At 40.4% G+C, this 27,901-nt stretch overlaps 1 protein-coding gene across 1 annotated transcript in view; it reads left to right on the forward strand.

Annotated features, from left to right (window-relative positions):
• The window catches only part of ADCY5 (adenylate cyclase 5), a 219,862-nt gene that overhangs the window by 128,937 nt on the left and 63,024 nt on the right, over positions 1-27,901 (forward strand). The window contains exons 2-3 of the mRNA XM_086466303.1: positions 3,726-3,875; positions 9,006-9,127. Coding sequence (XP_086322429.1) covers positions 3,726-3,875; positions 9,006-9,127 — 272 coding nt within the window. The remainder of the gene's footprint in view (positions 1-3,725; positions 3,876-9,005; positions 9,128-27,901) is intronic.

Consider the following 27,901-nt stretch of genomic DNA (forward strand, 5'->3'; position numbering starts at 1 on the left):
GGTTTTTGAAAATCCCTCATAGTTCACAGCTTTTTTGTCGGTACTGAGTTAGCTTTAAAGAACTCTGCCTCGGTAACATCAGGATAATAACATTTCTCTGCCACAAGCCGATGCTGTAAGAGTAAATGTATTACTTTTACGAAATACTCAAATATGGCAATACTGCAGGCAGGTTTAATAGCTTATTTGAAGTTATATGTAAGTGAAATAGTCCTTTATAAAATATTAGTTTCCAAAATCAGAAGGGTAGGAATCTTCTTAGTCTAAATCTCTAGCTGGGCAGGGGAAGGAAATCAACTATGAAATAGACAACTATATTTTACCATTGCCTTGAACAGCTCTTCAAGCACAGATTGTCTGAAATAGTTGCCATAATATGTTTTTTCTTTTCAGGCCATGGAGCTTAGGGAATCAGTTTTTTAATATCTACATCATCTCTTTCCTCCTGGGACTGAAGCTGGTTACCATAGCAAAATGGCAAGGAAGCTGATAAGCAAGTAGTACCATTTGGCAGACAGGATATAAATTTACTTTATTAAGGCAGAGAACTGTGAAAAAAAATTAATGGTATTAGAAAGGGTTTTTTTTTGTTTGGTTGGGTTTTTTTGCTTTAATATATTTTAAAACATCTGTGAAGAAAATGATTATGAATAGATATTGGACAAAATGCTCTTGCTCACATAACAAGTGTTGCTGCAAATAGTAGGATCTCCAGTTTTAAATCTTTGCAGATCTTTGATACTTGCAACATTACGCTGTAATTTCTCCCCTTATGTTTCAGGGTGTCGCAAAGATGCCATACTGTGAATTAAATGAGCTTCTGCTTAGCAGAATAAATACAGATGTCTGTCCCCTGCTACTTAAAAATTACGTTGCAATATACTTTTTATTCCTACTTAATGAAGCATGGTCGTTGAGTCTGTCTTGTAAATCAGTCTGTGAGGTCTCTTGGGTTTGTGTAGAATGACGTCAGTGAGTGCTGAAAAGTTAAATTGTTTTGTGTTCTACAAACCTTATCAATAATGTCAAGTCTGATGATGTTTGTATTCCCCTTTGACAATGTTGGTATCGATGCATATGAATCGCGTGCTTTGAACTATCCAGCTGGGCTATTTAAGGCGTCATCACAACAATGGTATCTTCATGGGTGGGCCCCACTGGGGGCACTTTTTGTTGGCACCCAGCTATACCCAAAAAGAGCTTATTTTCAGGACTGAGGTCTTCCTCTTTACTGGTCGGTTAACTCCTGATATGTTGCCTGCCATCTAAATCACATGTTGTCTCCTGTTCTTGGTGCAAGAGTTGAGTCACTGTTTTGGGGAGTTTGTTTTGGGTTTGCGCTATTGGCTGTAAATGAAATGAAGTCTCAGATTCTTGATATTAAAAAATAAAACTGCATATTTCCTTAAAATCTTCTGTGCTCTCGGTTTTATCCATTCCAGATATATGATGCGTGCTTATGCTGTTTTATATGCCCTGAGAATTTTTCCACTTACCATGCAACTGAATAGCTCCAATAGAGAGGATTTGGGAGTCTTGCTGTAATCTGGCCATGCAAACGATGCTATTTAGTGTTAACTCCTTTAAGCCCCTAATAACTGTATTTGTAGAAGTGGTGTTCACAGGCTGTGAGTCGCAATCAGGGCAGCCGTGGAGCGGGAATCAGAGTAACTCCTAGGAAAACTGTATTTCTGCTCTCTTTTTAAGCTGTTTTTCATTATAATAAGCACTAGTGATTTTTTTATACTATGGGGGGATTTTTCATCATAAAAATTATCATTATCAGCAAAAAAATACTATTACATGCCCATTGGATGCAGCACTGGGTTAGCACAACTGGGCAGGATCTGGGTGGAAGTTGGCTTGTATCTGATCCGCTTGGGGGAGGGGTGGAGGACCTTGGATCTGTCCAGCCTTAGAAAGAGTTGAATGAGAATATAGTTGTGAAGGGAATGTGTGATTTTAGGATCAGGGCTCCTTTCATGTTCATGTGTATGACCTGCACCTTTGATAGCCCTGTCTCTGTCTGAAGTGTGGACTCTTTGGATGGAGGGAGCAATCTGTAAGGGAAGAGAATAGTTTCCTCCTTGGAAACCGGTTATCTGCAAATACATATAGCCAGCATCGATGATAATCACCAGTGGGTATCTATAACCTGCAGGTTATTGTGCTGTAGTATGATACATAAGTGTGGGAACTCACTGTGGGGACGTAGCCCAAAATGCATCACTTTGATGCAGAAGCTTGGGAAATTGGAGTGTTGCCATCTACTGGCAGTCATCCACGGAGAGAAGTCCCTCAGCTGGTTGTGGCTTAAGGTATTCTTTATTTTGAGCTGAAAGACGAGGTTTTTCTTGCCTGTTGCAAGTCAAGAGTTGTTAATAAAATAATTGTTGCTGTCCTTAGTGTATGGATGTAGTCAAAGAATTAGAATACTATCTGTGATTTCTCTGAGCAGTTGTTACTCTTCAGGATGTGGGTCGATGTTTGACATGGAGGCAGCTCCTCTCCTGCACAGTGACCAAGTTCATTTGAGGAGTCCTGAGCACCTCCTGTGACCTTAGGGCTTGAGTGATGCCCTGCACCCCTCCTGCCCTTCAGATCCTGGCCCCATATTTTAGGGAGTAGTCTGGACTGGAAATTACTTTTTTTTAAATTCTCCAGTAAAAAGGGTGAAGGGTATATTTGGACTTATTAAGGAATAGACCAAAGATCCATATTTTTAAGAATCTTGCAGGTCTGACAGTCCTTCCCCCTAGAAGAGATGAAAGGTATTTCAAATAAGTCTGTCCTCAGAGGGAGATCCAGTGCAGCTTGTGCAACTCAAGAAGTTGTATTGTGACTGACCTCTGTCGAGCGAACTGTTTATGTGATGCCATCAGAAGTGGTTTTGAACATTTTGCATGAACCACATGCCAACGATGGGCATGGATTTTTTTTTTTTCCTTTTTATTACAAAATAGTTGGGAAGTAAAAGGTTGCAAGACTAGTTTTCAGCAAAAGTTATGTGACTGCTTCCTTACAAAACACAACCCAAGTGGAAGCAGAAGCGTGATGTAGTTTTTCCTTCATGCTTGTCCAGTCCACATATGCTTCAGACTTAACAACTCTTTCTGTAATCATGTTCACAAAAAGGTAAAAACATGGTGCTTTTTTATCTAGTAATATAAAATTTTGAGCCAGAACTATATTAAAAAAATACTTCAGTTGTTCTTAAACCTTGTGAATACCAACATTTTCCCTTCAGTATTTTAAGTACTACTTAAAAATAATGATTTAAAGTAACTTTGGTATGTTTTCAAGCCAGATATGTAGGTACACAAACATGGAAATACTTGTGTTCTTCTGTCAAATCTGTCTGCATGAGTCTTAGCTGACTCTTGGCTGACAGAGCAATCATGGATTTTTAGATAGATTTTTCTCACAGTAGTTCCTAGATACTGGATTACCAGAAGCAAGGTTATAGAATTACCAGTGGAGTTGTATTTGTTACCAGTGGATTAATATACAGTGTTAAGAACATCTATTTGAGGCCATATATGGAAATTTCATGTTTTAGAGACCAGAGAGGTAAAATACGCTGGAATTAAAACTTGAGGTTTAAGTATGGCTTGGATTAAGGAGTCGTGGAAGGGGCTGGGTTCTGGATGGTGCTTTGTTACTGGTGGCAGGTTTCCAACGTGTAACCAAGTATTTTTCTCTTTTTTTTTTTTCTTTTGTTGCAGCTGGTTTCCAATGTTCTCATCTTCTCCTGTACAAACATTGTAGGCGTGTGTACCCACTACCCAGCAGAGGTGTCCCAAAGACAGGCTTTCCAGGAGACCAGGGAATGCATACAAGCCAGGCTGCATTCTCAAAGGGAAAATCAGCAGCAGGTAAGAGCAACAGTGGGAAATAAAAAATGAAATTGCTGAAGCAGAATTAGTATGCAAATTTTTTCCTGTAGAAATAGGATTTGAAGGCTTCTTGATTCTTGGCTAATGCAAGCAGGAATAGGCTAATGGTAGAGGGCAGGATTTTTAAAGGTCTGAAAGAGAGCTCAGGGGAGTATTTCTTCCCCAATACCCTGATGGACTCCTCCACAGACATCAACAAATCCTGTGGTCTATGCTCTGCGGATTAAAATTACGCAGTACATAGAGAGTCTGCATAGTTTTTTTGCACCCATCATTGAAGCCACATGTTGAATGCAGATGCAACACACAGGCTTCAGATTGACCCACTTTGTAAGGTCAAAGCATGGCATTTGTCAGCAAAGCCACTGCCAACAGGTAGCTGTAAGGCAGGTTTCGGAAGGGAAAGGTAATAATTGGTCCACAGAAGATGCTGTCCCTTGATGCCTCCAAAGAGTGTCCTCTTCCTGCCTTTCCCAAAGGTTCCTACCTGCTTGCACACCTCTGTATACCTTATAGGCCTCAAGTGAACTGTATTTGTTCAAACAATAAGATTCATCATCAACTTCAATGTTTTTTTGCTGTAAAAACATCTGTTGCTGCCAGCATACAGCCTAGTCTTCAAGGGTACTAAACATATCTACTCCCCTAATTCATTTGTGGGTTCTTTTGCAACGAATCTTGTGTCTTCAGAATTAGATACAAAAGACCTTTTGGGACAGCTTGACTGTTCCCTTGCTAACACACATCTCTGCGCTGCATCTCGTAGTGGTCTGTCCAGTCCAATTTGAAATGAACCATGAAACGGGACTTCCACTCTTCTCTTGGGAGATATCTCAGGGCTTGGTTGTGGGTTTGGGGAAGAGGTCAGCGGAATGAATCAGCTGGAGTGTCTTTGCATCTCTGTGACAACACAGTTTAATTTTCCCTTATCTCTCAACCCATCTATGGATTTGCCTTTTGGCAGTGTTTGATTAGGTACTTCTGGCTGACATACCTGCTGTTTGACCCTTACTGTGAAATAACATGTACACAGAATCACAGAATCCTTTATTTTCATAGTATATGTATGAAAACGAGATTCACATCAAGGCTCCTTTTTCCTTTGTAACTAGTGTAGTCTCAGATGGGTGAAACGAGCAGCTGCTCCTCCTTTCACACCTTGAAATGGAGGAAAGGATTGAGCCAAGAGAGTACCCCATTTTACTTATTGATTACAGCTCTGTCCTCCCTGCTGAGAGAATGTCTTAGCAGCATGGCTCAAATGCTTGTGCTGTTCTGGATTTAGAATTTTCTGTGTTAGAAGTAGTTAATGAAAAAAGCCCTGACAAATGCCCTAGCCTTATGCCTTTTTCTTCTCCTCCTCCCCAGAAAGTACTATACCATACAGAAGAAAGCCAGGACATGAGAATAACATGGGTCAAAGCCAGTCACTTGGAAGTACTCTCCAGTACTTGCAGCAGTAACTGTGGGTCCTGGCAGCTGGGAACTCCTAATAAGATTATTTCCTACTACAGCCTGCACTGACATTGATCTCCAAGTTCAGTTCAGAGGCATCCCTATGCATAATGCATTGAGATAATCTTGAGGTGACAAATAAGGGCAGTTTAGCCCTCATTTGGGAGAGCCAGTATCCAAACAGGGGTGGAGGGAAAGACAACTGCACAGCCCAACACTGTTATTGTCACTTGCTGGTTTCTGGAGATCTGATGGTGCTCTTAAGTGCTGTTCTCTATTAAAGACAGGCAGATTATCCCTGGCAAAGGAATGTGTATTTTCCTTTATTAAGCACCTACCAGCACCCAGAATTAGGAAGAAAGTAAATAAAAATCCAGAACGTCCAATGCAGAAGAGAGACTTCTTGTGATTTCGTTATTTGAGATAACCTAGGGCAGAGCCATAACAGGAATGACTATTGCTTGCCCAGAATAAAAGACTCTTGGAAGAAAAAAATAGGTGTTCTTGTAGTGAGCAAATATTTAGGATTTGAGTAAGAGTTGGGTTATCGGGACTGCACAGTTTTACTTCTAGCATTGCTGGTCTTCTGTCTCTGAAAAGTTGTTCTCTCCTTCCTTTCTTCTTCTCTGCATGACTTAACTTGCGGTGAAAAATAAGTGTTATTAAACCTGAGGACAAATGGATAGTCATAAGACATTAAGTATTTGTAGTGCTTTGAGGTAATCTTGGGAGAGTATAAATAGTTAAAATTCCTATGTAGTACAGAGTCATCGTAAGGATGTGTGTGCCCACATATACATGTATCTATGTGTACATCTGTAAACAGAGTAGATCTGTATTGTACTCTTTCATCTGTGTCTATTCTAGAGACTAGTGCTCCTCGGGATGCATTTGTTTAATGTATAATTCAGTGGAACTATACTTGCATCTTATTTTGAAGTGAGAATTCTATATGAATTTGCTCTTGCTTTTTTTATCAGGTCAGAATGCTGCCTTGTTATACTTGTAAAACAGCAGTCCCAGTCACCTCGCTGATGCATAATAAGTGATTTTACAGTGAGGGCTGCAGTACTTTCTAGTCATTATACCAAAATGAAAATTGTGCTCTGATGGAGACTGTGCTCCATTTGAAATAAAACATAGGGATTTTGTTGTTTTGAAGGTCTTTTAACATGGCTTGTGCTTTACAAAGGCGCTTGTGCTTTACAAAGGCACTTGTTACAGCCTCCTCCTGTTAGCTTCAGAGGTTATTTTCAGTGATCGTGGTGCTCCCAACAAACTGAATAAAGATAATGCCCAGCTCTGTAACGTGGCTCAACTTCCTAATTAGTTACTGCATGAAGGGATGATGTGCTACATTTTGTTTCACTTGATAAGCCTATCTTAATCCCTGATTGTGATAGTTGAGAGCGGTCTTAGTTCATCTCCTGGAGATCTCAAATGTCTTGAAAATATTGGTGTTTTAATCTGGCAAGTGCCTATGGTGTCAGGAAGAGTAGGGTTCTCTCAAGTAAAAGTTACTCAGAAATGTATGTGAAAATCTCTTGGAGTACTAGTAGGAGAAACTCAGTCCCCTGAACATGTCCCTGTTTTGCAAGCAAGTGAAAAAAAACATCCCTCCACGCTCTTGTGCCTACAGGGAATGTTCCAAACCTGTGGGTGCCCCTGAACCGCCCATTAAGCTCCGAGTTATTTAGAGGAGGTGTAAAATCACACGTAAAATAGCAGCTTTCACACATTTGAGGATGCCTATTATAATATGCAAATGACAACAGCGTATACAACAGTTACTCTGGAAAGCATACAAATGTGTTGTGCTTTTGCACTCAAGGAGTATGCTAATAGCTGACAGAAGCCTGAGGACATGTGCATGATTCATGATCTTTTTTTTAAAAAAAAAGCAAATCATGTGGATATGTAACTTAGCACCTGCGATATGCTAGTGAAGGTGAGAGTACTTTAAAAAGCAAGTATCTTGTCAGGACTGCTGCAGTTTTGAGCAGAGGAGATAGAAATCCCTCCAACGCATCATCTTCTGTGTTATTACTACCTCTTTAAAGACTGAAGGCAAGAGTCAATCTCTTTAAGACACACATTGAAGGGGAAAAAAAGGAAATACTGGGCAGTGCCGCAGACTATAAAAGGTCTTAGTGCGTGCTGAGCACATTTCCAGTAAATTCATCTTCCTCTGGTTCCCCCGAAGTTCCTTTCTCTCCTTAGAGGAAGAAATAAATGGGGAACTTTCAGTTAAAACTAGGAATTAGAAACCAGGAATGCCTATAATTGTAGTATGGGCAAGAGGTTTGGTGACTTGAATAATTAGTACAGGATTGCTGACTCCTCTGAGTCAGGACTGCTTTTGAGCCCTGCTCTTCCCTGTGTTGTTGAGAATAAATGAGCTGTTAGATAAGGTTAGGGACCTTGGTTTACGCCACATTGTGCATGTGTCGTCAGGAACGAAGGCCCTTCTCTTCGTTCACTGGAGGTAAAGAAAAATAAAAGATGAGAGCGTCACAGGCTTTTGGGATTCTTCAGCTATTCCAGAGCACTGCCTGCAGGTTAGACCACAGTGGAGCTGATCCCAAAGGAGATGCTCCCCACCTTCTTCAGCCATAGCAAAAACTTCTTTTGAACTGCGAGGGGTGTGAGTGGGAATAAAACGAAGGTCTGGGCAGAATTTCTCAGGTGTGATTCCTGGAATACACAAATGCCTCCCTGGGGCACATATTACCTGCAGATTTAAATTCTATAGCTTCTGCGTGAAATTGCCACCAAATTTAGAATAATAACAAGCACAGGCTTTTGTGTGAGGTTTTATGAAAATTACCAGAAAGTCTTCATTTTGTCATGTAACCAATCTTTGCCTAGCATGCAAAACTTTATATGGAGCAGCTTACAAAACAATATTATGAAAGTCACACTAAGGCTATTATCAGTAAACAAAAGTGCCAAGGGAGGGTGGAGAGCCATGAATTGTTGATGACAGAAGTGGTTATTGAAAATACTGTTGTAGGTAAGTGGGTGTGTTTACAGGTCTTAATGCAGTTGGGCACTAATAGCAGTTTTAAGTGTAGAAGTATAACACTGCATTGTATAGTTGCGCTAACTTTTCCTGCTAGTTTTATCAGGGCATTCCTATGGACTTTTCAGCTGCTAAGAACAGGTTTGTGCCTGTTGGGGGAATGTGCTTAGATGATTAGATAGGAAAGGAAGGAATTTTAAATGGTGCCCAAGGTTGCTGGGGTATGAGTCCTCTGGTGTTACGTGAAGGAAGACTTCATGGTGGTGTGGAGAGGCTGTGTGGGAGGTTGGTATCATTTATCAGAGTCCTTCCAAGAGTGGTGCACAGGCATTTTTGGGGTTGCATAGCTCCTTCATGTGCAAGAATTGGCAACCATGAATCACAAGTCCAGTGCAGCTGGGATGAAAAATCATATTTTTTTCTTCTAAAATCATTGAATTCTTATTGTGGGATTGGGACAGAATTGCATATGACTTGTTAGAGGATCAGCTGCTGGGTTTATGGAGACCATTTCACTTGGTTGTACTCATCTCTCACCAAACTGATGACTCATTTCTCCCCAGTAAGGAACAAAGTGTGTTTGTTAACTGGGCAGTAGGTATTTTAATTGGTTCATCTGTCTGACTCCACAGGAGCGTCTCCTGCTCTCTGTACTTCCTCGACATGTTGCCATGGAGATGAAAGCTGACATTAATGCCAAACAGGAAGATATGATGTTTCATAAGATCTACATCCAGAAGCATGACAATGTCAGGTAAGAAGAGCAGCCCGTCTCCCAGCTGCTGGGGAGGAGGGACCCTCCTAGTGCTTGGTGCTTAACACCCAGGGATGAAGATGACAGTGACACATAATGCAAAATAAGTGCAAAGACTCTAAAGTGTCACCAGTTGACTTTTAAAAGTTTGTTTATCGTTCGGGAGGAGATTGACACATTCCTGCAACATCTTCCTTTGAGAAGTCACTTTAACTGATCCCTTTCTTTAGATTTTTCTTTTTTCTTCCTTTCCTGGAGTGAGTCTTGGTGGTTTTTAGAAAGTGGTATATTTGGGCTTAGTTATTTTTTGGTGGTTACAAGTGCCCTTCTGATAAGCCACGACGGGATGCAAGTTAAAGTTTGGCAATGCTTTCCATGGCATGAATTGCAGAGCCCAGCTGAGGTTAAGATCACTGGAGTGGTCTCTGTCAGTTTGGAATAACAAGCAGGGGATCCATTAGCGACAGCCCTTGGCACATGCTCAGTCACTCAGTTGTGTGTTGCTCCTTAGTCTACCTGGATGAGCAGAAGCAATTGGCATCCAGTCTGGCAAGTCATGAAAAATCAAACCCAGTCCAAGTTGCTGGGGTAGTCCAGCCCCATGAGCTTCTGAACATCACCAGGTTCCCTCTGTCCGCTTTCCAGGGAAGAGGCAATAAAGTGGTACTTTAGTTGCTTTATATCTTTACGAGCTGCAGTTACAAAGTTAAGTTTAACTTAGTCTTGAAGCATTTTATCTTCGCCTTTGTAACTGACCTCTTTGGGGATCACTTATCTCTCTACTAAGCCAGGTTCTGGAACTGTGTAAGAGCTCTGACAGTCTATAAATACTTTTACTGAGACACAGGGACTGGGAACAGAGAGCTTCCCTTCTTCCCCTCTCCATCTCCCCTTCCAACAAGAGGTTTTCCTGCAAGCTGCTTGCATAGCCTTCTCTTTTATGTAACTTTAAGTATGTTGGTGCATTATATTTTCTGATACTTGTTGCTCAAAAATAAAAGTGGATTTCTTAAATCTCTAATACACTGCACCCTGCATAATCTCTAATAGTTGATGCGGTGAAATTCAGATGAAATTCTGAAGCAATTGAAGACATTTTCTTAGCATTGAGGGTAGTGGGGAGAAGTAATGTACAAGCAGAAAATTGGGAGGAGGTTGCTCACTGTTGAATGTAGAGTTTGATATAAAACGCACTGAAATCAGTGTAAATATGTGTGCTGGCTTGGATGGACTTCAGGTCAGCTCTTCATATTTTGGTTATGACACAGTAAACAGATAAAGATCCATTAGCAATACTGAAGACGAAACCATTATCAGATATCAAAGACAGTAATGGTCCAGTGATAAAAAATAAAGAATACATATGGTGGTGAAGGTGAGGAGAAGAGGCCATACAGAGTGCCCTCAGCAGAGTATGTGCTACAGTAGGTTAGATTAGGTTTTGTGTCTTCACACTCATTTTTTCCTCAATGGCACTGAGCGTGTTCAAGAAGGTGTGTAAATTTCTTGTGATAGATGCCGTTTGTGAATTTTCTCAATAAAGAAATTACTTTTTTCCAGTACTCAAAGGTCAGTTTGATATTCAAACTGAATGCAATTTGATAGATATGACATGAGACTAGTCAGTATGGTATTATAGTCTTTCACATCAATTTCCATGTGTCATTGTTGGCAGGGTTGAAAGTTGTTCAGTACAGTCAAATCTTAGTAAAGGTGATTATCTCTTTAGGATTATACTTGTTTCAAATTTTAACTACATCACTAAACAAACAAAAGCTAAAAAACCAATAATAAACTAAATTTATAAATGAACACTTTTAAAGCAAGAGGGGAATCTGATGGAATGATTATGATTGGAAAAAATTGCCCAAAGATAATGGCTGCTATGGAGACATGGAGATCTCAAAAGATACGAGAAAAAATGACACAAGACCCAGAGTGTTGAAAGAGTAAACAGTTTGCTATGATTTTTAGTTATGGCTGTGAAGTAACATGAAAGGTGAAACATGTACACATAAATGGGTATATGCACCAATATATGCATCCTGCACTGTCCTGATGGGTAGCTAACGGGAAGCTTGCAAATGTTTAATTTTCACATCTTGCGTATTTATTGCATAATCTGAACATTTCCATAACAGATTATCTTCTGCAGCCTAAAGGTAGTTTTAACTTTATTCCTCATGGTAATGAGTGTTTAGGAATCAAGCCCTTGCAGATACTGACTGTTTCCAGTGCAAAGGGAGGCTGAGGGGTTAAAAGATCTTGTAAGCGGAAACAACCTATCTTCCTTTTTGTCTGTGCCTACAAAGTCCTAAATCAAAGCCCACAGAGATCATGGAAAAGGCTGGAAAACAGAGATGAGAAATAGGAATAAAATAGTCTACGTACTGAGAGCAAATAGAAGGTAACTTAGGAACATCTCATCTTGATGTACTTTAGGGAAATGAATAGAGCTAAGTACGAATGAAAAAAGGAAATATGATTTGGAACAAATGACTCATTTCACACTAGGAGTTCAGCATGGAGCCTTTGCTTTTGCCTGGGTGCACTGAAACCACCTCTAGTGGGAATGACTGGATGATTTTGAAGCATTTACGTGCACACAGAAACACACTGGTGGTGGGGGGTAGCATCTCAATGATGTGTTATTAATGAACTGGCTGAATAAAAGCAAGCATTCTCCTTGCTTTTCGTGGGGAAATGCTCAAGGGAAGGCTTTTGAGATGAGAACACTGCAAGCAATTTTGTTTTGTTTTTGTTACTGTACTAAAATGTCATAAGATCTAAGTTTTTATGAGCTAAAGGTTATTGTGTCAAGGCAATTGAGAAGTACGTGAAGTTGGTGCAAGGGTGCTGTGCCCAGCCATTGAATGTGGCTTCCTGTTGATGATTTATGAGTAGAAGCATTTCCTCCACTGTTCATAGATGTGGGAAGGTCTGTGTGTCTGCAGAGGTGCGGGTTTCCCTCCTCCATCAGCTGTATCCAGTGATTCTCTTTTCCCACTCTCCCAGATTAGTTAAAAGAGTAGATTATAAATGAGAGTATAATGGATAGGAATTTTCATTACCTATTGATTTAAAAGTTTGATTGCCATCGTAATGCCTGGAGCCTGAGATCTTAATTTTTACTGGATCTTCAGGGGGAGATTGCTCACTGATTTCACAGACAATGTAGAAATCATGAGCCTCACTGACACTGGAGGTTTCCAGCCAGCCGGGTTTAACTTTGGCCTTTTGAACTCGGGAGGTGCAGGAGCTCAGCCTCATGCACTCAGCCTGGTTTGACATTTTGTGTGGGAGAAGTGGTTTGCTAAATTCTGTTCCAGACAAGATTAAATATTTTAATTTTCAGGGATGATTGGGTCTGGGCTTTTGGGACCACTTCTAATTTTAATTAAAAGTCGAACTCAAACCACTCTACCAGCAGAAAATGTTGTTCTAAAATTATGTAAAGTTACCATTTGCTTTTTCTGTTCCTGTTTTAAAATGAGATGTCTTTAAATGACCAGTTCTGCTGTGATATGCTTAGTTTTAGATACTAGGTTAGATGCTTCTTTTTTTTTTCCTAGGCTTTTTTTTTTTTTTTAATAAATCAATTTAAAACCTGTGCAGAAAAGACATCTTCCTTAGGTGCCAGTAGTATGTCTGTAAAACACAGCCGTGATCCCTTAATAAGGGACAGTTCTGCCGTGATATTGCTTACTGTATTACATTTCTCTTGGAGGGTGGGCTGTCTCTCTGTTTGGGGAAAGATGATGTATTTATGCAAAATACAGTGGTCTTTTTGACCTGAATGGGTAAAAGCAAATCTTTTTACAGCCTTATCAGGACTTCCTGTGAATGAGTTCATAATCTCCTGCTTATTGTTATGGAAAGTAAAGTTCAGAAACTAATTTATCCACAAAGAAAATATAATTTCCTGGCACTTTTTGGCAGCAAAATTTGTTTCAGGATTATGTTCTTCTGAAGAATTTAGGGTGATGATGAAGCTAAGATGAAGATGTTTGGGCTTAATACACTCTTTTTTGATGCAAATTAACAGAACCTTTTAATAGAGAACAAAACAGTTTCCTGTCCTGATTTATTGAATGAGAATTAACTTCGACAAATCCAGAACCTCAGAGTGTGATTTGACCTTTCCCACATATATGTGTGTTAAATATAAAGTCTATTGTCAAATGCAATCAGGAAAGGAGTTCCCAAGACTATGCAAGTAACTTTGGGTAAACAACAAGGTTAATTATGTAACTAAATTGGTTCACGTTATCATGAATGAGATTATGTCTGACAGACAAACCCTAAAATATGCATAGATTATATTGTTTATCTATCATGCTTCCCAGGCAGAATTTTAAACGTTTTCCTTTACTAATGCTATTTATAGTATCTCACTGCAGTGATAATGGCTTTAATGTTATCTAGGTTTGGCCAAATATAGTAATCTATGCTATAAAAGGAGGTTTGAAGTCCTCTGTGAAGGGATAAAGGTTGGCTTTGTCATTGAAATTCCTTTGACAACTGTTTCAAGCAGCTTATTTTAGGGCTGGCATCTAAGCGCAGTGAAAGTGACAGTTTCCTCTTCTCCCCTTCACATAATTCTTATGAATCATGTACTCAACAACATTAACCTGATCTTGGAGTTTTTTAAACATCTTGACAACTTGAACTAAACCATTTGCAGAAATGAAATAGCCCATTTGCTTTCAGTTTTGTAAATGAAAAACATTTTTAGCTAGTTTTCTGATCTAATTACATTCTAACACCAAAAATTCTCCACTTAAAAATGACCAGATAGTTGCACTTTTGCTGAGTGTCAGGATATTCAGAGCAGCCGTTGAAGCATGTTAAATTCTTAGATTGCAAGGTGCTGTGTAGTTGTGTGCTATGAAATTTGTAAAAATTTCAACTAAGCAAACGTCTTTTTCCTCCTTCCCTGCACACAGGACATCTAGTCTTAGTGTTTCTTGGTGTTAAAGGACTTAATATAAATAGTAGTACAAAACTGAGCTTTGATTGCAGCTAGTAGGAGGGTTCCCAGCTGTTACTGGACATATTAGTGCCATGGCTTGCCAAAGCAATGTGCTGCTTAGTGATGTATTCTTTTTGGTGAGTATAGGCATGAGGCTGTTTTTTCTGGCTTGCTAACAGTGCTTTTTGAAGTGCTAAATGGGTTTGTAATGAGCCATATCCTACCAAGCCTGGGTCAGACAGCAGGTTGCCTTTGGAGGTAGTTACGCCAACAGGCTGATTTTGTTCAGGAACTCATCCCAATACTGTTTTCCTGCTTTTTCATGAGAGGTTATTGAAGCTAAGCAGAAACCAGTTTAATTTTACCATCTTTAATAAATAAAACTACAGTATGGTGTGTATAAATTTCTGACAGTTCTTCCATCTATATTTTCAATGATTCCCCAAATGTCTTGTCTCAGCCAAAGCTTATGTAATTTCTGTGGAAGGCCTCATTGCCAGGAAAGGGCAGGAGCAGTAACTGGTTTTATTAGTTACTTTATAGTCCATCTCCCTCCTTGTCTTCTCCCCTTTTTGGGAGGAGGCAGAATGAAAATGGATGGTTTATGTTTGAAGATGAGGAGGAGCAGCGTTAAGCAGGAGGAAGCCCAAGAGCAGGTTTTATCCATGTCTTGCTTCCTGGTACTGCTGTCCCTGCCAGTCCACGAGCTTTGATCTCCTCCCAAAATGTCCTCATGGGTGGGTCAGTTTTTTCCCAGCATCAAGCCTTAGCAAGACCTCTACCTTCCTTTTCTTCATTCGAGGCATATGCCCAGCAGCAGTAGAAGGTTATTTTTTTAGTAGAAGGTAGGTGGGGGGAAACTGTGTGGGTTTCATGTGGATTTAAGGGCCCTCTGCATTTAATTGCCATAACTTTTAGTTGAGGCTGTAGGCTGAGAAAAGTGAGTAGGAGGGAAACGATCAGCCTTCCCACGCCTTTCCCCAAATGACAGCAGTGAATTTTACCTGCATGGGAACTCTTCTCTTTCCCTGTCAGCAGCCAGCTCCTGGGAGCTTCACCTATGTCTGCCTGGAGTGAATCTTGCCTTTTTAATTTTCCAGAAAAAGTAATGATTTTTGGTTTTTTTTAAGTTAGGAATAATTTTTAGGAAGTGTGAAAGTAGGTTTCAGCCATGGATGAAGGTGAATTACTCTGCTCTTACTGCCACTAATCGCTTGACTCTTCCTAGCCAATTTATTGGTTTTGGGAGGAAAAATCAGTGTCTTATGGAGAAAGGCATTTGAGCTAAAGTCCCTGTGTAAAGGAATTCGCTTATTTTGCAGCTGTTGTTACACCTGAACTTGACATTGAAGCTGTGCAATAAATCTGGCCGTTAATATTAAAGAGGGTGTTTCAGCCCAGGATCTCTCCCTCTTTTCAATATGTGTGTGTCGATGGTTCAGTCTTGAAAACTTTCAAGCCAAAGAATAGAGCAGGTTTATATATTTTATCAAATCTACCTCTTTGTGCATGTGCACAGCACCCTTTAAGAAGAACAAATACGCGCCAACTTGTTTGAATACTCATCTGACTGTCTGCAGTTCCTTCTGTTTGAACTGGGAATATATTGTGATCTTGGTCCCTGCTGGGAACTCCTGGTGTCTTCAGGGGCATGAGAGAGCCTTGTACCTTCCAAAGGACAAAACAGATAAATAACTGTCTGCAAGGCACCCTGCTGGATGCAGTACTTAAACACGTGTGTTGTAATAAAGATAACATCCCAAAAGTGCGGCGTGCCAGGTGACTGCTGATCTGCAACCACCAGCAAGCCATCGGCAATTAGGAAAGGCCTGTGATGTATAATTCACACCCTGCTATTCTGAGTTTACACACGGGCCTGTGAAGTTCACAGGGTGATAGATTGAAGAGTGTTAGATGTTTTAATGATGAAATACTGTGAATAGTAATTTGGAGAGAATAATGAAGGTGCCCGTAGAAGTTTACAGAGCAGTATTTTAACTCATCAAGGTTATTTGGGTTCTCTTTTTTTCTTCAGTAGTACTAAAAATAAATTAAATTTTTAAAAAATGTAAGTCTGACTGCTGATTGACCTGATAGTAAAAAGAGATTTATCAAACTTATAGTAAAAAAATGCATCAAATTATGTTTATTAAAACTAATCCACCTCCCCGTCTTCTCTATTCTGGAGTAACCTTGACAAGAGAAGTTTAGTCTTCTCTGACCAAAACTTTACTTGTAAAGACTTGCTTGTACAGCCTTGCTTTCCTCCTGTAAAGACTTGGTTAAATTTCAGTTAATGAACTACTTTATCATGTAGTTAACATGCAAAGTGGTTTTAAGAACACTGAGTTTATATAATATTTGAAGAGGTTCTTGTTAAAATCATCCTACCTTTTTGCTTCCTCCTTAGACTATAATGACTGAAAAGCAAGAATCAGTTAAACTTTTTATTCTGTAATGCACTGAACTTTGCAAAACTATTTAAAGCCCTCTTACAGAAGCTGTAAAACAGAGGGATAGTTTTGGATGGGGATGGATTAACTTCTTTTGTCTTGTAGTATATTTATATCCCTCAACAATTGTTGCTAATTTGTGCATCTGTTCTTACTGGTTTATATGTAATTTTGACACTGGATAAATGATGAAGAAGAGACAAAAGCTGAAACCAACTAGTGGAGGAGAGCTCTCGGGTGGTCTGGTATCCTGTGACTCAAGTTAGTCTTGAGTCTATGTCCTCCAGTGACTGAAAGCTGTAATTCAGCTAAGAACAGGTCACTTCAGAAGCAGAGCTAACAGAAATGAGAAGCAACAGAGGACTGCACAAAATGGCACAGGAGGCAGAAGACCAAAGAGATTAAATGAATTTCAGCTCTCACACACCATCGACAGAGCATTGGCCTTGTGAAATGATAGAGATACTCTTTTTAGGAAGTTGAGATTTTTCTGTGTCCATTTGTGTTTGTGTTACAAAACCCTAGAAAGATGCACACAGGTTTAAATGGTGGGAATAAGAATTTGTGAGACCATGTAGGTTCTGAGGACTTGGAAGTTTTCAAATAGTTTTCAGAAATTGGAAAGGGTATGTGTGATATGCTTTAGAAAGCAAACAAGATGCAGGAATGATACCATGGCCAGCAGGGATCTTTGTCTGTGGTTGCTGTATGTGTGTTTGGCAAATATCTGAGGCTCTCAAAGGCACTGAGAAATTCTAAGGATGTCCTTGACCAGTAACGATGTCTCTATTTGAGCCAAAGTGAACCCCTTAAATATAGGAGTGTCATCAGGGTTTGAAATCAGCTCTGTCAACACCAGTTCTAGTTTAACACCCAAGCCCAAAGACCTGGTGCAGTGACCGCTTATGAAACTTGGATCTATGTGACTATCAGCAAAATATTCTCTCCTAGCCTTCTGTTGCAGAGAACTCCCTAGTTGCTAATAGGAGGTTACTAGGACAACCCTTCTTCTTCTGACAACTACCTAATTTCTGACCCATACATCAGTGCTGAATGCAGTAGCAATGCAGAGAGATGCTTTGTAACATCTTGGACCATGAAGGAGATGAGAGACGTATGTCACAGAGCTGATGGGATATTGCAGGGTGGGGAGGTAGGCAAAAAAGATGGGAAAGACCAAAAAACCTTGGAAAGCAAGGAGCAAATTTAGCAATTGTTAGTAATGACTGGAGGAAAGGAGATGAGAGAATGGAGAACAGATGCATACAGTTTTAGATAGTGGACAGTTACGTGCCATAGCAGTTCTGGTGGAGACCATCCAATCTTGGGGGCACAAGACATGAATGCACGGCTGCTTTCTGCTGTGGCTGTTTCCGAAGAATGAGCTAATAAGAATTAATTTGTAGAACAAAGCAAACAAAACTTTGGCTTCTGCTCAGGGGGCTTGAGCAATTGTAGTTACAGATCAGGCTTCAACAGAAGCCAAATGCTGATCCATAAAAGTATAATTACTCTGTTTCATTTGGAACCTTTTGTTCTGGATTGCATTCAAAACTACTTTAAGCCCCTTTGTGAGATCCATTTTCTTTCCAGGCAAGAGAAAAGGAGGCCTTTTGATTTAATAGTTCTACTTTGTTTCAATTTAAAAAGGAGAAAAAAATCCTTCTTCCTTGCCTTTCTTCCTTAAGAATCTTCTCTTCTGCAGAATAGCGGCTAGCAGGTCACAGTTAGGATGACAGGTCTAATGTAGAGACAAAGTTGTGTTACCGAATATAAATGGTAAGTGATACTCTGTTTTTAAGATCCAGTACTCTGTCATTTTCAGCTGCAAACTGAATAAAACTTATTATTGAAATTGGAAGCGATTACAAATTTCTTGCAAAGCCCAGAAACCTTGGAATTGCAGATGTGACTTACCTGCTGAGCTCCTTTTCCTTGAAAGTATGTAGTGGTGGAAGTAGTAAATTGAAAATGATTCTCTGAATGCTTAAAAACAACTGGAAAAAAAGAGAGATAAAATAATATCAGAGAACAACTGTACAAAACTAAACCTGTGTTTAAGGATGAAATGTGTGATTTTGGAGGTAACCTCTGATTTTAAGAACAGCATAAGAGGACGAAAATATTTGTTCATCCACTATAAAATGCCATGTCTCCTGAGAATCATCCAGGGCTATGCTTTTGTAATGCAGAAGCCCAGTATGGACTTCATTAGTATTTATTAAATGAGTATATTTCACTTAAATACATGCATTCACTGGCTTATTTAAATGTCCTTTATGTATTCTTTCATCTCTTTTTAGGTTATTTTCCATGCAGATTCAAGGATCATTTCTAATGGAGGATCATAAAAGCTGTATTTTGTTGGTCTGTCATGTCCCACAGCTTTTTATTTTTCCATTATGTATATCAGACACAGCATTTCCTGTATTACTAATAACTGAACAAATTCTAAGTCATCTTGCTGGATAATGGGCATTGCCTAGAAACACCTCCTTGCATTTTTAGTACCTTACACTCACGAACTCTTGCGTAAGTATCCACTGCTACCAGTCAACCCCACAAGGGAGGTTAGGGCTGGGGAATGGAGGTGCTGAGATTGACAGTGCTTTCTTTAATTTTACTTGGTAGTGAGGCTGATTAGAGCTCAGAAATGCCTGGCTCCTGTTACAGAAACATCCTAACGACTAGACCTTAAAGGCTCTCCCCTGCCTGCGCTGCAGAGGAATTGTGCAGAAGGAACAAGCAGGGAGTGTGCACAAACACACACGCTTTTTGTGCTGGGGACTTCTCGTGACTGCTGGCTGTATCCACAGGGGAATTAGCGCTACATTTCGTCTGGGCTGCCATGCCAAACGGGCTTCTTTCTTTTCCACACTAAAATGAAAACCCAGAGAATTAATTAATTCAGTTGACATTCCAGGTGGCAGAAAGTAAAATACAGAGGTAGTGAAGATCTGAAGAGACACGAGTGATGAGGCTCACCCAGGAGCATAGAGGCTCGACCCACATGCTGGTGTAGGTTATCCAGATTCAGTTTTCCCATGTGCCAGAGGGCGTTTGAGGCCACATCTCCTAGGAGAGGCCCTAACTGAAGAAGGCGTCCTCATTCTCTTTTGTTAACTCTGTTTAATTTTTTTATAGAAAAGAATCAAACCCTGCAGCAGCGGCTTGAATCCCACTGTCCCATGCCACAGAGCGTGCCGTAATCAGCAGGGCAGACCGGGGCACTTGCTGTCTCTGCCTCTAATTATTCTGAGTATTTTATACATAATGAGCAGCTGCAGCAGGAGGTCCTGAGGGCACCCCAGTTCCCAGTCCAAAATAGCCCGTTGTCCAGTTCAGGCTGGATTCAGACAGAGGAAAAATTAGACCCATGTTTCTCACTTCTCTGTCAAAGGGTCTTAAGAGACAATTTCCTTGCTTGCATTCTCACTCCAGTTACTTATATATAGCAGGCATTTGCAGGATACTAAGGAGCCAAGGATACAAATTTCTGTGTACATTTCTGTTCCTTAAAGATGTGCCAGTCTGTTGTGACAGGCCAGTGGTATTTTAGCTGGCAGGAATATGGGCTTCTAGCAAAGATTTGGCTACAGTCATGTAGCAGACAATGTGGATGTGGTAGGGATGTTCTTAAATGCTGGACACATCCTTTAGTATTGTACCTGCTGACTTAGTCTGAGCCCTGTCTGTATGCCTTAATTAAAAAAATAAGAAAAGCAAACCTCCCCCCACCCCAAAAAAAAAAAAAACGAGTCAAATTTCCTGTAAGATGCTATCACGAGGCTCAAACTGAAGTGAAAATTTATCTGCTGGGTTTTGTAGCCTCAGTGGTCCTTGGTTAACCTCAGCATGTCTGAAGTAACCAGGAGGGGCAGAGGCCAGTGGGATCCTGGGGATGATTTGCTTTTGGTTTTGACTGCTGTTAACTTTTTTTCTGGATTCTGGTGACTGATTGTTGTCAGCGGGGTTTTTTTTTTCAGTTGCATAAGGACTGAGAAAACAGTATCTGTCTGACTCTTCCACAGTGAATGGCTTTCAAGTTAAGCCATGGCTGCAGTTATTGTGCTCTAGCTGTGACACTATAAATAAAGTTATTAACAGCAATATGTAAATGGGTTTCTATTTTTGTTCCCTGTATTGTTTGCAAAATCTAGGTCAGTTATTCAGTAAGAATCATCTGCTATTTAGCACTGAGCCTACCAGCATTTGATGCTGTGTGGGCTGCTGCTTTTTTTTTTTCCCCCGTCTTTCTTTCTTTCTTTGCACTGGATTTTAGAATGCAGCTCCTTTGCAAGTTTGTTTATTGTGGTGTATAAGAAATAGAGTAGCTGTGCTAAGCATTTTCAGGCTTCCGGAGAGTGGCTTGGTACTTAAGAATAGAGAATTATCTCTTGATATCTGAACTATAGGAGCATTAAAAACAGCTACACAAACATAAATACCACAGCTGCTATTTGCCTTAGTGCACATCTTGCAAATTCCAGTTTGTTCAAAGATCTTTACGGTTTGTGTTTCAGTTGCGTGCTCTGTTTCCTTCCTCTCCCCTCTCCATCACTCTGGCTCTGCCTGACAGCCTTGGGCTCTGCTTACGCTGGAAACTTGTACTGTGTTAGTTTGTGCAGTTACAGTACAGCCCCCTGAGGGAGAGCACAGATACGTTGTTTTAGAAACACTTTACTACAGTCATGGTTACTCCTATCTGGAAGAGCAAATTATTCTAATCCAAGGCATCTGTTTAGAAACCTGAATGCATCTGTGCTAGGGACAGGAGCTGTGTTGCTGTTAACGTATATACTCTGTAAGACATTTCACATGAGACAGTTTGCTCAAACATCTTCCTGCTCTGCAAGTGAATTTAGCTCTGGCTTCCCTGAATCCCCCTGCGGGGAAAGTCCCAACCTGTTTGTCCTGTGACTCATTAGCCACAGTTTTATTGCCGGCTATTATAGCCTTCAGATGGGCATGTGTCTTCCATGGCACTTTAATTCCATTTCATGCAGCTTTGTGAAAGGCCACCATAAGGTTGGGACACCAGCAAGCTGTGTCTCCAGTTTCGCTCCTTGCTTGAAGTAGCAGTTAGTTTTATATATGTAACAGATGAGTGTTCAGAAGTGTTTTGAAGTTGTGACACCCACTGTTCTGAACTGAACTCATCCTTTCAAATGCAAAGTACTTTATTTCATTTTTTTTGTTTTTAATCCGCAAGCCAAAATTGCTGCTACTGTAGTGGCATAGAAAGTAAGCAGGAATCAGCTAGACTGGTTTGGCATAGGTGTAGAAAGATCTGACACAGTAACTTCCCTCTTATTTTTATGGTCCGAGACACATTACCGTAATACATATTTTAAGAGGTCTCTGAGGTGTCTTTCTATGCTATAGAAAAGATCCGGTCAGACTCTATTGATTTTATTGGTTATTAGTTCACTTGTAAACTAATAACTGTTTACAGGAACTTCATTTGGAGATGATATTTTGTGAATATCGATAGTAGCAAGCAAATGGCTTAGTGAAATATCTTAATGCATTAACACAGAAATTAAATTTTCCAATGGAAAATGCAAGAGAAAAGCCATTTCTTTATACACAGATATATTATTCTGGTGGTGGCAATTACAGTAATTCTCTTGAAATCAAGGTAAAATTATATGCCTGCTTCATTATGAGAAGAAACCACTGACTGCAAAAATCAGGGGAGATTCAGTGGAAAGTTAAAAAGACATATGCAGTGGGCAGACCTGCCTCGCCACGCTCCCTGCTCCAGCATCTCAGGAGTAGGTTTTGTGTGGATGTTCCCTGGACTCATGAGGCCAGGATTCACATTCCTGCTTCGCCATGGTCTTTGCACATGACCTTGGGCCACTTTATGTGTTTTCTTTATATACCATACTGCTGTGTCTGCAAAATATGTGGTGTTGCTTTTTTAGCACCAATGACATTTTAACAATTGCTTAATGCCAGTTTGAAGACTTCATGTGCTTAAGAACCTAGAGGTGCAATGGTCCATTTTATTTTATAAAGAAAGACATTTGAGACAGAGCCAGCTAGGTAACTGATCACAGAATCAAATGATGGGCTGTCAAAGATTAGGCTCAGGGTGCCTTGACAGCTGGTATCTTGACCAGCATAATAAAACAAAAGTGGAGTAAATGTTTTCTGATATTCCAGTATATAATCTGAATGCCACAAAGTAGATTTAACACTGCTTACTATCTATGAAATAATGGACATATGCAGAGTATTTGGAATATGAGGCGTGTTAGGGGTGAAGAGGTGCATAGAACTTAATAGTCCCTGTTGGAGGACGATCTTTGCATCGAAACACTCATTTAATGAGCTTACCTATACTGCCTTCTAAGGAGGAGTGTTTTTACTGCTGATATTGATTGTACAGAATTTCATTATATTTACATTCTTTCTCCATGGCAGCTGGAGTTTTCTGTGTCACCAAAGGGAACCAAAGATAGATGTCAGCTCAAATGCCATTGATCAATTGCGATGTGATGGTAGATCACATCTTAAAAAGGAAATAAACCCCTTCACATTAAATCATAGCCCTCGTAAAGTTGGGAGAACTTTACTCATGAGTTGAGAATATCTGTTTATTACTCGTTCTTATCTGGTAAGGAATATTAATGTAGTGTACACTAACCAGATAACGAGTGCAATTTCCTGCAGGATTTTTTCCTTTTCATTTAATTCTGAAATTACAGCCAGTCTCCCTTTCACTGAAAACATCGTATGTTTGGTTATGAAATTTATTATCAGGTTTGTATATTAATTAATAACAAGTTGATCCCTCAGTTAATGAGCTGTACCATTTTCTTTGGCCAGCCATTTTACCCTTCAGAATAACTAACAAAGAATTATGTCTTCATTTTAAAATTCTCCACTGATGTTGCATTGGTGTTTCTCAGAAAAGTGGCCGTTACAAAGGGTGCACAGATAGGTTTCTCTATATGCTTTGGGTCCATTTCTCTTTGCAGTTTCATCGGTGTCATTTTAAAAACACAACTGCTTGATTACATTTAAAAGTATAGAAATGAGGAGGCAGAGAGTCAACTCATGTTGACTGTTCTAAAAAGGGCAGTAAGACTCATGTTGCTATTCTTCGGCAATCAGTTTTCCCAGCAAATGGCCACTTCAGTATTATTGATCTAGTAAGCTCCCAAACACAAATGGTAATTGTGTATACAGAACGTCACGTCACTTGTCCGTTCTCAGCTTATCTGTGAAACAGTCTGCATATTTTGGTACCGATTGTCCTCGGGAAAATGACATTACTGTAGGAGAGACACAGTTGCTCCTTAATGTTTTAAATTATGACATTTATATAGTCATGTAATATTTTCATCACATAGTGACTCTCCAGAGGGAAAACCCTGACTTACTGAAATTGCAGAGTAAATAAATCACAAAAGTACAGAACACTGGGGAAGCTAGCGGAGAGAGTGAAAAAGAAGTAAGGTTAAGTTGAAATGACCGCTGCATGCAGAATTACTGCAGCTATTTGGGTAGGGAGTACAAAAGCATCATTGTTTGACTGAATATCCATGATACCAGGGAAGAACAGATTGAATGCAGTTTACACAGCTATGAAGAGCTCATTCTTTCACCATCAAAGACAAAGACCTGAGCAATATATAACAGAAAGCATCCCAAACTTGATTAGATTCAATTTACTCGATCTCTATCCCATGTGCCTGACCCAGGATGTACATGTAAAACTGTTAACTGTCTGTGACAAAGTTTATTACTCTGTTGCTTTCTCTGACGACTGATTGATTGCTGGCACACAGCCTCTATGCAACAGGTTGTCTTTTGTTTTAAAACTTAACATTTTTAGTTGTTTTTCCTATTGCGCTGCTTCTGTGGCTGCAGTCACTTTTGCAAGCCATTCTCTTGAAGGAGGGCAGGGAGGAATAGTGCCATACTCCTACAGCTGTGGTGGTAATGGATAGTCCCTTCTTGCAGAATTCTCTTAGCTCTGTCTTCCTTCTTCTTGGTTTTTGGCAGAATTTTGACATCAGAGATCACGCTAATGCCAGAAAACAGACTGCAAGAATGCTCACAGCAAAAAGCATGCCTGAAGTTTGAAAACCAGAAAATGACATGGCTTTTCCTTTTTGTTTTATATGCAGTTCTGGATTTCAAGCTATCTTGTGGGACAAATGAATCTGAGATTTATTTTGGTGTGGGCTGGATCCAGCTCCAGTTCAGACAGGCCTGCCAGCTCTTTTGCACTGGTCAGGCAGACCTGGGTGAGTCTGGGCTTGCTTGGAGCCAAAGCAAAGACACATGATCAGGGTCAGCAGTATGCATGGTTCCTTTGTGCCTTTCTGCAAAAGGCCGTGTATATCCTTCAACTTTGCCTTTCTAAACTTTCTTGCAGTTGGAATAGATTTGGCACCTTTCTCACTTACGTGGTTTTTCCCCTGACCAGCATGATTGGAAAAATTTTCACATTCCCATCACTGCCTTCTTAGATAATGAAAAAGGTCTGAAGTCCCTCCTTCTTAATAACCTAAAATCTCATTTAGGCTGCTTGGATTTCTTTTTTGTGTTCAACCGACAGTGGCATCTAATTTGGCTTGCGATGATGGAGTAATAAAATTCCTTCCACTCATCTCAAAGACATCTATAATGTGCTCCACCTATAGTTTGGCTGGTAGCCACTGCATAGCTATCTTTATTTGTTTTGCCTTCCTCAAATAATTTTTCTTCCCAAAAGGCTATTTATTTCTCCTTTTTCCAGTGAAGAATCAATCTGGTTAAATATAGCCTGCTGAAATAGGAAAATCTTTTAACTCAAGACGTTTAGAGGGAGAGGGTAGCAGGTTTTTCATGTTTAAAATAAAAAATGAGTACTGATACTGCTTAGCTATAACTAAGTTCCAATAACTGGGAAATGCTTGTAACTGCAAACCTAAGAAGGTCATGGAAAAACTTTTCCCTGTATGACTGGTACAGTCTTCCCCTTCAGGTTGGTGATTTCAGGATCTTAATTTCTTCTCATTTCCTGTCTTGACAGTGGAGGAGAAATCACAGGCATCAGAGTGAGGAGCACTGGCCATGACGGAAAGTATGGCGCCATTTTTCTCAGCAGCTCTTGAGTGTCAGCAGGGTCAGACACGCTCAGCAGGGCATTCCCAGGAGCACGTTACTAACGCAGAGAGAGCTGCAACCACAAATGCTGAGAGTTTGTGCTGGAGATGTGCATCTCCCAGCTGAGTCCCCCAGGCAGTTCTAACCTCTGGTAACACTCATTTGAGAGCAAACATGGGAAAATCAAGTAAAGGCAGGGTTCTGCAGTTCATATCTTTGCAACGAGCCTTGCTGTCGTCATGCAGTAGCTCTGTGGATGGCAGTCTGCACGTTGCCACCAGTGTCTCCGAGAGCCATCTGGTCTCCTGCTTTGTCGGTTTTTACTCTGTCAACAGTTTCAGGTGGTATGGTCTTGCAGAGTGACCTTTTTTCAAATATGGGCTGTGGGTTTGGTTTACGTTCTTGGCTATGTTGGAACAGGGGCAGGAGGCTTTCAGCCTTTTGCTGTAAAGAAAAAGGTGAAAAGGCTCACAGTTTTCTGGCTTTTCGTTTTGTAGGGGGTTTGTGTGTATTTCCTCCTATTTTGTGTTACTCTCTCTAATGTATTACTTTGCTTATTGCAGCATTTGTGTACATATGTGCCTTCTCACTCTCTTGAGCAAGTGGGAGCCAGCATGACTGACCTTAAGGTGGAGCAGGACACAGTGCACAACAGAGTCCCTCTTCCCAAGGGGGACCTGTGTCAGCTGATGTGTCACAGAAGTGCTAGGGCTCATTTGAAACAATAGGTGATCTCCAATACTAAACGGATCTTCTTTGAAATGACCATATAAGTTTAGGAAAGAAAGTGTATCATTTTACTGTTGTGATTTGATTTTTTTCCATGACTGTAGGAAAAGGTCCATCTGATGTCCTGCTGTTCTGGAGAACATTTTTTGCATTGCTAAGACTAAGAACTTAGCCTGTCACAGAGACATCCCTAGAGAGCAAGGCTGATGTGCTGTTGAGACCTGAGTTAGTCTGGAAGTAGCTTGCAGCCTTTGCTGGATCAGTCACCAAGCTCTCACTCAGCATGATGATCTGTATGGGCCACCTCACCCTTCTTTGGTGGGCTGTGCTGCCCTTGCTCACATTTGTGCTGCTTTACCTAGACACGCTGCCTGGCCACAGTCACCATGCCACTGCTGTGAACTTGTCTTCATCTTGTTTTGGTTTGTCCTTTTATTGTTGCTGCTATTAAATTCAGGAGGGAAAGAGCATTATAAGATGTTCTCACTTAGTGTTTCTGGAAGCTGAAATCCTTTTTGTGCATAGGGTGGACAGAAGAGAGACCACACAGAGGACCTCCTCGCCATCCCATCCCTAAGTGACTATAGCTAGGAAAGAGAGACTGGGTGTATCTTGATGTCTGTTCTAGGAATTTCTAGATGAACTTATGCCACTGGAGCTGGAGAATAACTTCTGGGCTTACAGTGCTGGCAGGGAACTGGCTTTTAAACAGATGTCCAAGTGTGAAAATTGACTCATTTACCAAACTGCTCAAGAGATGCTCCCACCTTGGAGATACTCAAAAGACACCTAAACATGGTCTTGGGTAACCAACTCTAGGCCCTGCTTGAGCAGGGGCGTTGGACAAAATGACCTCCAGAGGTCCCTTCCAACCATAGCCATTCTGTCATTCTGTGAAAGCCTAGTTTGGGGTTAAAGGCTCGAACCAGCCCTTCAACTGAGAGTTTTGTCATCTTCATCCCAATCCATCCTTCTTCTTTCTCCTTCCTTGTTCATAGCGTGACTTAATGACATGCAACATCAATAGCAGTGGATGGTGTTTTAAAATAACAGTAGCACCCTGAGACACTGTCCTCACCAATTAGCTTAGTGAATTCACTGACAAGGACAGACAGTGTCTACAGCAAATGGCTTTCTCTTGTTACACCTTTGCTCGTGAATGCTTGTATTTAGTGAACAATGATTATTTTATTATGGTACATTAACTTTTTCTTCTCTTGTAGTAGTGTGCGTTTCAATAAAATACCATGGCTTTGCTTCACATGCAGTCAGATGCACTTTGCTGTTTTAATAAGTCATTAAGGCTCACCAAGTCTGGGGTTTTGTTCTGTTTCCCATGCAGTGCCTGTGGTGTTCGGTTTCCAGTAACACATGGTGTTTATATTCATGACTGGCATTACCGTTGTGATGGTGATAGGGTTTGTGTTTCTTGCCTTGCTTGATTTATGTTGTGGCTGGCGTGCATGGCACGCACATGTCTTGAAATAGAACACGACTGGTTTTTTGTTTTTA

This window comes from Leptosomus discolor, chromosome 5 (assembly GCF_034619465.1).
Source record: "Leptosomus discolor isolate bLepDis1 chromosome 5, bLepDis1.hap2, whole genome shotgun sequence".
NCBI lineage: Eukaryota > Metazoa > Chordata > Aves > Leptosomiformes > Leptosomidae > Leptosomus > Leptosomus discolor.